General features: G+C 36.1%; 2 protein-coding genes across 2 annotated transcripts; both read right to left on the bottom strand.

Moving 5' to 3' along the window:
* Positions 1-2,625: 2,625 nt before the first annotated feature.
* LOC101898951 (zinc carboxypeptidase) lies at positions 2,626-4,551 on the bottom strand. The gene is made up of 5 exons (XM_005183434.4): positions 4,343-4,551; positions 4,131-4,267; positions 3,341-3,831; positions 2,963-3,259; positions 2,626-2,898 (listed from the first exon to the last, which is right to left on the bottom strand). Exons 1-5 carry the CDS (start codon positions 4,502-4,504, stop codon positions 2,699-2,701), a joined length of 1,287 nt encoding a protein of 428 aa, XP_005183491.3. The 5' UTR covers positions 4,505-4,551; the 3' UTR covers positions 2,626-2,698.
* A 4,033-nt stretch (positions 4,552-8,584) lies between these two features.
* Positions 8,585-10,540, bottom strand: LOC101899130 (zinc carboxypeptidase-like). The gene is made up of 5 exons (XM_011294200.3): positions 10,357-10,540; positions 10,147-10,283; positions 9,285-9,775; positions 8,917-9,213; positions 8,585-8,848 (listed from the first exon to the last, which is right to left on the bottom strand). The coding sequence occupies exons 1-5, from the start codon at positions 10,516-10,518 to the stop codon at positions 8,649-8,651; spliced, it is 1,287 nt and encodes a 428-aa protein (XP_011292502.1). The 5' UTR covers positions 10,519-10,540; the 3' UTR covers positions 8,585-8,648.
* Between the last annotated feature and the right edge of the window lie 2,003 nt (positions 10,541-12,543).

Below are 12,543 nucleotides of genomic sequence, written 5' to 3'. Positions count from 1 at the left end.
TCATAACAACATACTCACCAATGTTAAAGGCATTTAACAGCAAATGCAATTTTCAATTAATTGAAAACGTCAAGGAATGCAATGTTTAGTCCAAATCATGATCCAAGTATAAGGTCCCCCTTCCAGCTCACCTGATTACCAAACGATCTGTCACTTAAATTTGAATTCGCCGCATCCAAAACAAACGTCAGACAAATGTCAAAACATGATTTTTACTGTTATGCGAAAAGATTTGTTTTGCCATTTTAAATTTGTTGTAAAGAGAAAAAGGAGAAAAAGAAAAACATACAGTGAGCCACATAAACGTTGCAATAAAGTAAATTTAATTTATAAAAAAGAAACTAATTTCTTTTTATTTTAAAAAATAGAAATGAGAATATGCAAGATTTGCAAAAAGAAAGAGGTGCCAGGGAAAAGTTCATTTTTTTTCCGCCCCCAAGGACGAAAAAATGAGGGCAAAATGGAGTGAAATTTGTCAAGTGAAGTTTACATCCACATCACAGGTGTGTTCGAACCATTTTAATATGGAGCATGTGGTAAAATCCGGCAGCAAATATAGATTATTGCCTATCGCTGTCCCGGAATACCGACCACCACTGAAGGGCATAAGTAATACTCCGAATTTGAGGTGAGGGATTATGACAATATGTTATTCAATTTCTTAAACGCAATATTGGCTTATTTTTATTTATATTGTGAAAATAGAGCACACATTTTTAATATTATGGAAACGGCTTCCGATATGGATATGTCATTACAGGAATGTACAAAAAGTGTCTCCCAAGAAAATCCGACCAAAAATTGTAAAGACCAGGAAACACAGACTGAGTAATATGAAATAAGTTCCAATAAATTCATAATAATTTTAAGATTGTTGTAAATGTTTACAGTCCCGTCATTTTCGCAGCTGAAATGGACACGTACCTAGAATATAATAGTTATTATTATTCCAAATGTTGACCCATTGTGGGGTAGGTATTTGATGCCATCAGATCTTGTTTTGCTAGAAATATTGGTATATGCACAGTTTGAAAATATTCGGAAGCTTATTTCGCATTTTATGAGCGTTTTGGCTACTCAAAATATTGATCTTTTATGGGGGAGGCACTACTTCGAACAAGATATATGTTTGATAATATTACGATGCACCAAGTTTGGATCAAATTGGATACCCCCTCGAGAGTTATCGTGCGCACTAACCAGCCAGACAGACGGATCGACGGACATCCCTGGATCGACTTCACGTGTTCCGAAACGGATTTGGTCCATAGCGTCTAAAACCGTTCCATTTTCCATTCCATTTCCAAATTCCAAATTTAATGCTTTTCGCATAGTTATTTTTTCCAGAATGAACGTCAAAAAATAAGAGAATTACTTGTTTTGTTTTTCGATAGACTGACTCTCGCGGCAGCAGCACTATTATTCATACATTTCCCAGTCCAGTCATAGACAAATTAAGATATAGACAACGAAAAGTTAGTTTGGTCTTTTTTTCCAGGTGGCTCTCATCATGTTTTGCATAGTCAACATGCTCATTTACGCGTTCAAGCCACTCGACTTCGAAAACACATTTCATCGTTTTTCAAGAATTTCACTTGATTATTGCTGAATTTTTCGATGTCATCACATACTTTTCACATTTCTTTTATTATGATATAATTTTCAACTGACAAATATCCTACAGTTTTTGTTATTTTTAACGTTTTAGAATTGAGTGACTTCAATATTCCCACTCAAACCCCTGAAACGATATAGACGACATCTGCTGATCCGATTTTTTTCGAAGATAAACGGTGAGAGCATTTCGTTGTCTATATTTTCATTTGTCTATGGTCCAGTTGTCAAAATTTGGCAACAAGCATATTCGCCACAAAATTCTTCTGTCAAGGCGAAAAATTTTATTTTCGCCTCGAGCATGAATTTTGACATTTCATCTGGTAAAATAACAGCTGTTTTTCGATTAATTCGCTCGAAGGAAGACCTTATAATTGGGCCATGGTCCAAATTTTTGGTTTACAGAAAATGTTATTCTTAAAATTGCTCTGTAAATATGATTTTTATGCCAACATATCACTGTTGTAAGCAGCGCCCCTATATATTTTTCACATTAACTATTTTTCAATTATGTATTTTGTCCAGTCTTTACCATTTGAGGCATAGACAAATGAAAATATAGACAACGAAATGCTCTCACCGTTTATCTTCGAAAAAAATCGGATCAGCAGATGTCGTCTATATCGTTTCAGGGGTTTGAGTGGGAATATTGAAGTCACTCAATTCTAAAACGTTAAAAATAACAAAAACTGTAGGATATTTGTCAGTTGAAAATTATATCATAATAAAAGAAATGTGAAAAGTATGTGATGACATCGAAAAATTCAGCAATAATCAAGTGAAATTCTTGAAAAACGATGAAATGTGTTTTCGAAGTCGAGTGGCTTGAACGCGTAAATGAGCATGTTGACTATGCAAAACATGATGAGAGCCACCTGGAAAAAAAGACCAAACTAACTTTTCGTTGTCTATATCTTAATTTGTCTATGTTTGAGGTCTTTGTATATTTTGTGGCAATAGTAGGAATTTAAGAAATGACATGCCATCGTTAAATGTTAAAAAAATCATTCCATATGAAATCAATAAAGAACAATTTATTATTACAATAATTGAAAAATTAACAAATAATATTATTAACTATAATTTATTTAAATAGACCTTCTATGCGGGCTTGTTTAAGCATTTCAACAATACCATCAGTTACTTCGGCACAAACTTCCACGATTTGGGAGACAGGCAAGAAGAAGCCATATTTCGAGCCATCATCACGCAATTCAATGGTGGCAGTAAAGGGAACTTTCTTAACACCATAGGCCCAATCCTTGGCGGAACCGGAGACGGGATCTAATGAGAACAACGTATTGTATAGATTAGGGTTTCAAGAGTTTAAATCGTCTAGTCTATTTACAATTCAAAAGACCACTGGCTCCACTCTTAAACTGAGTTCCGTATTTTACTTTGGCACCAGCAGCAAAGGCATTGGCAATACGCATCATTTGATTGTAGTTGGGAGGAAATTCCTCAGTGGTGTGACCATAGGGCAGCAAGACTAAATTACCATACGAATGAAAAGCCAAATACATGCGAATGTAATTTTTGGGAAAAGAATTGACAAATCTTTCCAAAGCCACAACTTCAGGTTCACTGTCAGGGGCAGCACCACCATACCAATGGTCACAGGGGACATCGATGTTATAACCGGCACCTAAATATCCAAAATAATATCGAAACGAAAGGTACGTTATATCAAAAAAAAATATGTTCTATTAACAAAATTGCTTCCTACCTCCCCACATGTAATCAAAGTTACGATTCAAGTCAGTGCCATAGCAAATTCCAGAGGAATTAGAGAAACGTGTGGGCTTACGATTCTTGCGCCACAAACGTTCTACATTGTGGGTGTATTCCAAACCATCGGGATTTAGAACGGGTACATAAATCCAATCATAACTTTTCAATAGCCTTTTCATTTCTTTAGTTTCGGCCTTGAGTAAGTTGTTGATGAAACAGGTGGTGGTGGCCGAAGAAATCCATTCAATGGCATGAATGTTGGATTCAATGAAAATGGCTTTGTTTCCAGGACATGTTGAAATTCTGACAGCTTTAATGGGACGTCCTTCATATGACTTGCCAATAATGAAGGGAGTCACCATAAACATATTTGCAATGGCCAAGTTATCTAACCAATCATAAATATCAGCCAATTGATGGTATTTTGTCCAGGTCATTGTGGCATTGGAAGATTCCACATTTGCGGGCATACTTTGTTCTAGGACTCTGTAAATTAGAGGAAAATAATGATTTTTTCGATTATTTTGAAGTTAGTGAATATGTTTTTGAGGTCCGTGTATTGGAGTTGGAACAATGCAGGATCTAGTCATTTTGATTATATTTAATGAATATATTTCTGAGGAGAAGTACAGGGATGGGAAATTATTAAAATAACCTGCCAACAATACCTCCGATTGTAATAAAGTTGAACATAAATTGTTTTAATTTTCTTGCAATTGTCGTGGGACGGATTATAAAGGATCTACTGTGTTTCAAAATAAAATACATCATTTTGTGCCACTTACTCTTGCAAATCATCGATGGTGCGTTCATAATTAAATTCAAAATATTGCATTTGGTCTTCCAAAGCCATTTGATTGGCAGGATCAATAGTCAAATCATAGCTGCGTCCAGGGCCGCTGATATCATTCAAAAAGCGAACCTTTGGTACAAATTATAATGTAAAGAAATTAGTTCTCCTAGAGAATAAAGAACTCACTCCAATTGGTCTACTTACCGGAAGATTGTTGGCCAATTTTTTAAATTCTGCCAATTGCTGCTCATCCTTTACATGGACTTTATAGACTTTGAAATCATCATAACGTACCGCTGGTGGTTTGAAAGCCGACGCCAGCCCAAAGACTACTGCTGTAATTGCCAATAGTACAAATATCTTCATGGTGCTGTTCAATGCTCGAAATGTAAGACTGATATGCCGATATATTACATTTCCCTTTATATAGCCAATTTCAGAATGCATCACCCAAAAGAGATTCATTGTTGCAAAGGCAAACGGGCAAACCTTCTTATCTTCATAATTGATATCATAATTCTACAAGGGGGCCAATTTGGCAAACAATGGCATTCTATTTGATATCTAATTTCAATATCTTTTATATTATTTGGGCGATATTATTTTATAGCTTGAGGCCATATTAATGGGGATATTGTTTTTTGGTTATTTTTTTATTTGACTGATCAAATTCGCAAAATTTCCCCGATGTTAGTATCTTATTCGAACGAACTGTTAGTGAAGGACTTACGAATTAAATATATTTTGTAAGTTGTTTTAGAGATATATATTTTTTAAGGTGAGAAAACATTGAACCTTTTTATAAATATCGGTGAATAATTTGAGTTTGATTTTCTTGAGCACCTGTACTTTTACGAAAAAGCCAGTCGGTGACTTAGCTTATGAGTTTTCACCGTAAGGTCTGAATTCGTCTTTATGTGACTTTGGTATTATCTACTCAGAAGTCCATATAAGCTAAAAAAGTTATACGGCGCCGGCTTTAGGTTTTATCAAAAAATTGGCGGGTCTTAAAATTTTCTACAACAATGGTCTTATTGATTTTCTCATTATGAATTTTTAAGGGGGAATTCCCTATAGTCCTACTTCACCAAATGTTTTCACAATTTTAAAATAAGAAAAAAATAAAAATAATAAAAATAACTGTTTTATACCCTAGATCTCTTTGGACAAAATCAGTTTCAGGACATTTTGAGTCGATCCGTCCGTCCGATTTGATCCAAACTTGGCATCATAATATTATTATCAAACTTAGACCGGGTTCGGAGATGGGCAATAATTATTCAATTATTATTCTTCCCTTCTGGTACCTCCCACAGAAAAGGTCAAATTTTTTATATTAAGTAATTTACCTAATAGAACAAGGCAAGATCTTCCAATTCTGTTAAAACTTTTTATTCGTATCAGTACTACGTCCCGTGCGAGAATGGACAACATCGGATCACTCCCCCCCAAAGCGTCAAAATTTTGATTAATTATAGCATTCATGAAATGTAAAATAAGAGTCCGATTGTCTTCAAGTTTGGAACTTAGCAATATTGTTACCAAAACAATATCTGGTTTAAGGATAGTAGATATTGATCCACTTCTTCAAATACCTCACCCACAAAGTTATGAACATTTTGAAAATTATATCTCTTATAAAATGCGAAATAAGCATAAGACACAAATACCAATATTTTTACTAACATAAGATTTGGTGTGAAGATGGAGTATGTCGTTCATCCCCCTCAAAGGGGTCAACATTTTCAATACTTATTTCTCTCATAACTTGTGAAACAAGCCAGCTGTTCTTTCAAACATGGTGTGTCTAAATAATTCTCTCAACACGAGATCCGATTTGAATATAGGTGCCACTACTACGCTTCTAATCCTAATAATTGCGATAGTATGTACATTTACAATAACAAAACTATTGTTGTTAACTTTCTATCGTCAAGTAGTTACAACTTAGTGGCACGAAGGACGATAAGAGAAGGTGTAGTGTGTGCAGACACTTTTTTGTGTCATCCATCGGATAAAACAGCGATAATTTGCAGTTACTTACGAATAGAACAAAAAAAAAAGACTTTATTCTAACTGAAAATTATATGACATTTAGGTGCAGTGGTAGCCATACCCGCTTTGCCCTCTGAACACCTAGTTTCGATTGCCAAGCCAGATATCACTTTTTTAAAACGAAACAAGTTAAAAAGCAGTAAGTTCGGCCGGGCCGAACTTTTAATACCCTCCACCATTTGCAACGAATTTGGAAATTTTCAAAAAATAAAATCCTTAAAAAATTCTGTTAAAATTTTAAAAATACCGAATATAGCCGTTATTTTGGGGTCTATACGACGTGGACATACATAGGCATTGTTTGTCATAAGCCATTACCATATTCAAATTCGAAACTTGAAATAAACGGTGAATAATGTAGCTAAAATCATCAAAATATCGTATATAAGGAGGTGCCGTTAAATTTGAGCTGTGCGAAGACCTGGCATAGACCAGCATAGACAATTTTCTGTCACAGGCTGTAGCATCTATTACGAACTTCAAATACCACATCTCAAACAATTTCGGTGGGTATTGTACCTAAAACCGTCAAAATACCGAATATAGGGAGGTACTGATATATGGGGCCTATACGAAGACCTGGACCAGCACAGACAATTTTCTGTCACAGACTGTAGTTCCCATGACGAACTTCAAATACTAATTTTAAAACAATTCCGGTGAATAATGTCGCTAAAATCATCAAAATACCGAATATAGGGACGCACCGTTATATGGGGGCTATATGAAGACGTGGACCTGCACAGACAATTTTCTGTCTTAGGGTGTAGTATCCATTTTGAACTTCAAATACTAAATTTGAAACAATTCCCGTGAATAATGTCGCTAAAATCATCAAAATACCGAATATCGGGAGGTACCGTTATATGGGGCTGCACGAAGACCTGGACCTGCACAGATAATTTTCCGTCTTAGGGTGTAGTATCCATTTTGAACTTCAAATACCAAATTTGAAACAACTCCCGTGAATAATGTCGCTAAAATCATCAAAATACGGGATATAGGGAGGTACCGTTATAGGGGGGCTATATGAAAACATGGCCCATTTACGAACTTAACCTGCCTACTGGAAAAATAAACATTTGTGCAAAATTTTAGCCATCTATCTCAAATCATTCGAAAGATTGCGTGATTACAACAGACAGACGGACAGACAGACAGACAGACGGACATCGCTAAATCGACTTAGACTTTTACGCTGATCAAGAATATATATACTTTGTTGGGTCTGACATGAGTATTTCAAGGAGTTACAAACGGAATGACAAAGTTAATATACCCTCCATAGTATGGTGGAGGGTATAAAAAGCTGTAAGTTTCAATGCAAGCGTACATTGGAAAAAGTAAAAAAAAAACAAGTTAGCAAATGCTATAGAAGTGCGGGGCCGACCATATGATACCCTACACAACTATAATACATTGGAAACCCTCCTTAGGTTCAAACACATTTTAGTCGATTATTTGAAATAATTCCATACTGTCCTGCACAAATGTTACCTTTGTTTTTACCGGGGATATTTTCCTTATACAGGGTGAGATGAAAAAACTGCAATCAACTTCAGACTGCTGGCATTTAAAAGCCACCCGTCCAACAGCTATTAAAATTATTTCAGTGACAGCTTATTATATTGCTTATAAGCGTACAAAAGCATTTTGGTGAGGATTTTCCGGAAAAAAGTTATTCGTGATAGAATTCAAGCGTGATAGTGTGATTCCTTTATATTTGGCTGGTGAACCAAAAGTGGCTATCGTTAGAGCACTCCAGCATTTAAATGTAAATAAATCCTTTGTGTCTCGTACCAACGCTCGTTACTGTGATACTGGTAGCGTAGGTCGACGCCAAGGAAGTGGACGGAAGTAAACCGCAACATCAGCAGAAATGGTTCGAAAAGTAAAGAACCGACTTGATCGAAACCCACGTCACAGTGGCCGAAAAATGGCTCGTGAGCTGAAAATATAGAAATATTCCATTCTGCAAATATTGAAAAATGTGCTCGGGGTAAAGCCATTGAAATTCCAAAAGGTGCAAGAGCTTACACCGTAACAGAAAGAAAATAGATTCAAAAGAGCTAAAGATTTGCTTCATTATTTTTCGATGTCGTCATGTATGGGACAGTTTTTTTTTATTCGAATGCACCATTTACAGTTTGTAATTCTCTTATAGTGGTTAATATTTTTAACATTTTAGGTTTGAGTAACATTAATATTTTTACTCATACCCCTGAAAATTATAAGCGGTGAGAGCATTTTTTCGACTATATTTTCATTAGTCTATGGTAGACGTGACAAGGCTCTATTCAGAATTATGACAAAATCAGGATATAAGAGTTCTATGTTATTAAAAATGTTATATTGAAAGAAAAAAGCCTTATATAGTTTTAATTCAATGTAAATGCATTTTATTAACCTCATTGGAATTTGGGTATTTTATACAACCAAGAAACTAATTTGGAATTTATTTGAAGAGACCCTCCTTGCGGGCTTGTTTAACCATTTCAATAATACCATCCGTTACTTCGGCACAAACTTCCACGATTTGAGAGGCAGGCAAGAAGAAACCATATTTCGAGCCATCATCACGCAATTCAATGGTGGCAGTGAAGGGAATTTTCTTAACACCATAGGCCCAATCCTTGGCGGAACCGGAAACGGGATCTAAAAAATAAGAATATATTTAAATTTAAGATTCGATGAACATTTTGCCAGAGTGTGGAATTACTTACAATTCAAAAGACCACTGGCACCACTCTTGAATTCAGTTCCGTATTTAACTTTAGCACCGGCAGCAAAGGCATTGGCAATACGCATCATTTGATTGTAGTTGGTAGGGAATTCCTCATTGGTGTGGCCATAGGGTAGCAAGACGAAATTACCATACGAATGGAAAGCCAAATACATGCGAATGTAATTTCTGGGGAAGGCACTGACAAAATTTTCCAAAGCCAAAACTTCAGGTTCGCTGTCAGGGACGGCGCCGCCATACCAATGATCACAGGGCACATCAATGTTGTAACCGGCACCTAAAATCCAACAAAAATGATCAAAATAAGAGCCATTAGTTTTTGTTATTGTCAAAATATCGGTAACCTACCTCCCCATTTGAAATCAAAGTTACGATTCATATCAGTGCCGTAGCAAATACCAGAAGAGTTGGAGAAACCGGTGGGCTTGCGATTCTTGCGCCACAAACGCTCTACATTGTGGGTGTATTCCAAACCATCGGGATTTAGAACGGGTACATAAATCCAATCGTAGCTTCTCAATAGCATTCTCATTTCCTTGGTTTCGGCCTTGAGCAGGTTGTTGATAAAACAGGTGGTGGTGGCCGAAGAAATCCATTCAATGGCATGGATATTGGATTCAATGAAGATGGCTTTGTTTCCTGGTTTTGTTGAAATTCGAACAGCCTTAATGGGACGTCCTTCATAGGACTTGCCAATGATGAAGGGAGTTACCGTAAACATATTTTCAATGGCCAAATTATCTAACCAATCATAAATGTCAGCCAATTGATGATATTTGGTCCAGGTCATGGTGGCATTCACCGATTCCACGTTGGCGGGCATACTTTGTTCAAGGACTCTACGGAAGAGAGAAGTAAGAGAAATTAGGACATTTCCATGATTTTTAATCTTATTCAAATATTTTTGAGTTCCAGATATAGGAATTGGAACACTGTATAATCTTGTTGGTTTAAATATATATATTTATTTATTGTATTGTTGAGGAGTAGTCCAGGGATGGGAAAAGGAAAAATGTAGAAACTAGCCCAACTGGAAGCGCAATGGTTCCATAAATTATAAATGCATACCATGGTTCTCTCCAATTATAATGAAGTTAAAACTAAAATTTCTGGATTTTTGACAAGGTTTTTTTCTTTTCCAATTGACATGGTACGATTTATAAGGTTTCTACTGTACTTTCAAATAAAATAGACAATATCTGTCACTTACTCTTGTAAATCATCGATAGTGCGTTCATAATTAAATTCCAAATATTGCATTTGGTCTTCCAAGGCTTTTTCATTGGCAGGATCAATGGCCAAATCATAGCTGCGTCCTGGACCGCTGATATCATTCAAAAAGCGAACCTGTAACATGGTGAATAATTAAAATATTAGTTCTTTCGAAGAATAAGGAATTATTTCCAATAGCTGTACTCACAGGAATATTGTTGGCCAATTTCTTAAATTCCGCCAATTGCTGATCATCCTTGACATGGACCTTATAGACTTTGAAATCATCATAACGTGCCGCTGGTGGCTTGAAAGCCGTTGTCAGTCCAAGGACTGCTGCTGCGATTGCTAATACTGCGAATATCTTCATGTTGCTGTCCAATGCCTGAAAGGTAAGACTATGATTTGGCTATAAATCACAACACGCTTTATATACAAAATCTTAAAACAGATTTGTTATTGCAAAAAAAGAGAATTTTCTTATCTCGATAATTGGTATCATAATTTTATAGGAGGGGAGGCAATATCACAAACAATGAGATCCAAAATTACAATCTGACGGCATGTGCCAAATCTTATTGATATCTAATTTCAATATCTTTTCCATTATCTGTGTAATATATGTTTTTTATGACTAGGGGCCATGTACAAGGAAGTATTGCCATTTGGTTATTAAATTTGTTTGCCAAACCATAAAAACATAACCATAAACCATAAAACTCACCCCTAGTCGATTTATCTACATTTAGTGTTAGGGTAGGACTTGAGAACGGAAAGTGTCGTGAATTATCGATATTGCTAATTACTTTGTCAAACTCGGAGAAATTAACATCGTGCGGGCTGACTAAGTTCAATTTCATTGTTGTTTTTTCAAAGTTCTAAAAGGAAAGCAGACTGAAGATATGAGGTTGAACGTACTACTCAAACGATATAAGATTGAGAGTGGGTGCGTTTATACAAATTATATTTGCCTTTTTATTCCGAGACTTCACACCTGTTTTAGTTTGTTTATAGCCTCGATCTGAGGGCTGCAGCGAGAATATCACACTGTGGGGAGGTAAAATAAGATGAAGAAAACGCATTACGAGTTGTTCCAATATTTCATTGTTGACCAAGTTCTTAATGGTCTTCTGATGGTCCTTCAGCAATTTCCCCGAACCACGGCTGCCGATCATAACGAATTTCGTGCCTTTCCTAAACCAGGCCCGCCTTTTTATACCATCAGCCATATGACTAAAGAGGGTATATATCATTTGACACTGCCAAAACGTGCCCCATCGAAATAACAGTTTTAGACCCTTGGTCCCTTTGGGCCAATTCCGTTTCAGGACATTTGGAGTCGATGTCCGTCCGTCTGTCTGGTAGGTGCGCATGATAACTCTCGAAAGGGTTATCCGATTTGGTCCAAACTTGGTACATCGTAATATTATTATCAAACTTATTATTATCAAACTTAGAACGTATTGGGCAATATCGGTCCACTTCTTTTGGTACTTCCCCCACAAAAGGTCTACATTTTGAAAACAAATATTTTACTGCACAGAAAGTGAAAAAAAATAATGCGATTTTGCTCCAACTTTGCAAATCCTAATTTATGCATCAGTGCTAGGTTAGGTGTGAAAATTGACAATATCGATCCACTCCATCAAGTACCACCCCCACAAACGGTAAAATTTTTTAATAATTTTAACTCTTTTAAATTGTGATGTAAGAGTTCGATTATCTAACCTAAAGTCTGGTGGGAAGATGGAATGTTTCGGTCCTCTCCTTCTCCCTCTACTTCTCCCTCACAAACAACAACATTTTGAATAACCAAAACGATCATAAAACCCGAATTAAGCATCCGGTTCTCTTCATATTTCACACATCCCATTATTTCTGCTAACACGAGATCTGCTGCGAAGATGGGATATTTCGGCAGATTCCCTCTGTTACCTCCCCCAACAAATGGTCAAATTTTTCAATAACCATGAAGCGAAATGAACGCGAAATTAACATTCGATTCCATCCGGACTTGGCACATTTCAGTATTTCTATCAACACAATATCTGATGGTAGATATCGGGATATTCCTTCTGGTACATCCCCCCCAAAAAGGAACAAAATTTTGAATATCAGTGGCGCTCATAAAACACGATATTAACATCCGATTCCATTCGGACTTGGTACATCTCAATATTTCCATCAACGCAAGATCTGTTATAAAGATGGTAGAGAGCGGACAATTTCTTCTGGTACATCCCCCACATAGGGTTCAAGATTTTGAAAAACAAAACGCTTAAGGAAAGCGAAATAAGCATCCAACTCTCTTCAAATTTCACACACATAAACATTTTTACTTTTATCTGTCATAACTTGCGAAACAAGTCAGCGACTCTTTACAACTTGCTATATT

Source organism: Musca domestica, unplaced genomic scaffold (assembly GCF_030504385.1).
Source record: "Musca domestica strain aabys unplaced genomic scaffold, Musca_domestica.polishedcontigs.V.1.1 11, whole genome shotgun sequence".
Taxonomy (NCBI): Eukaryota; Metazoa; Arthropoda; class Insecta; order Diptera; family Muscidae; genus Musca; species Musca domestica.
This window is presented reverse-complemented; position numbering and strand designations above follow the sequence as displayed.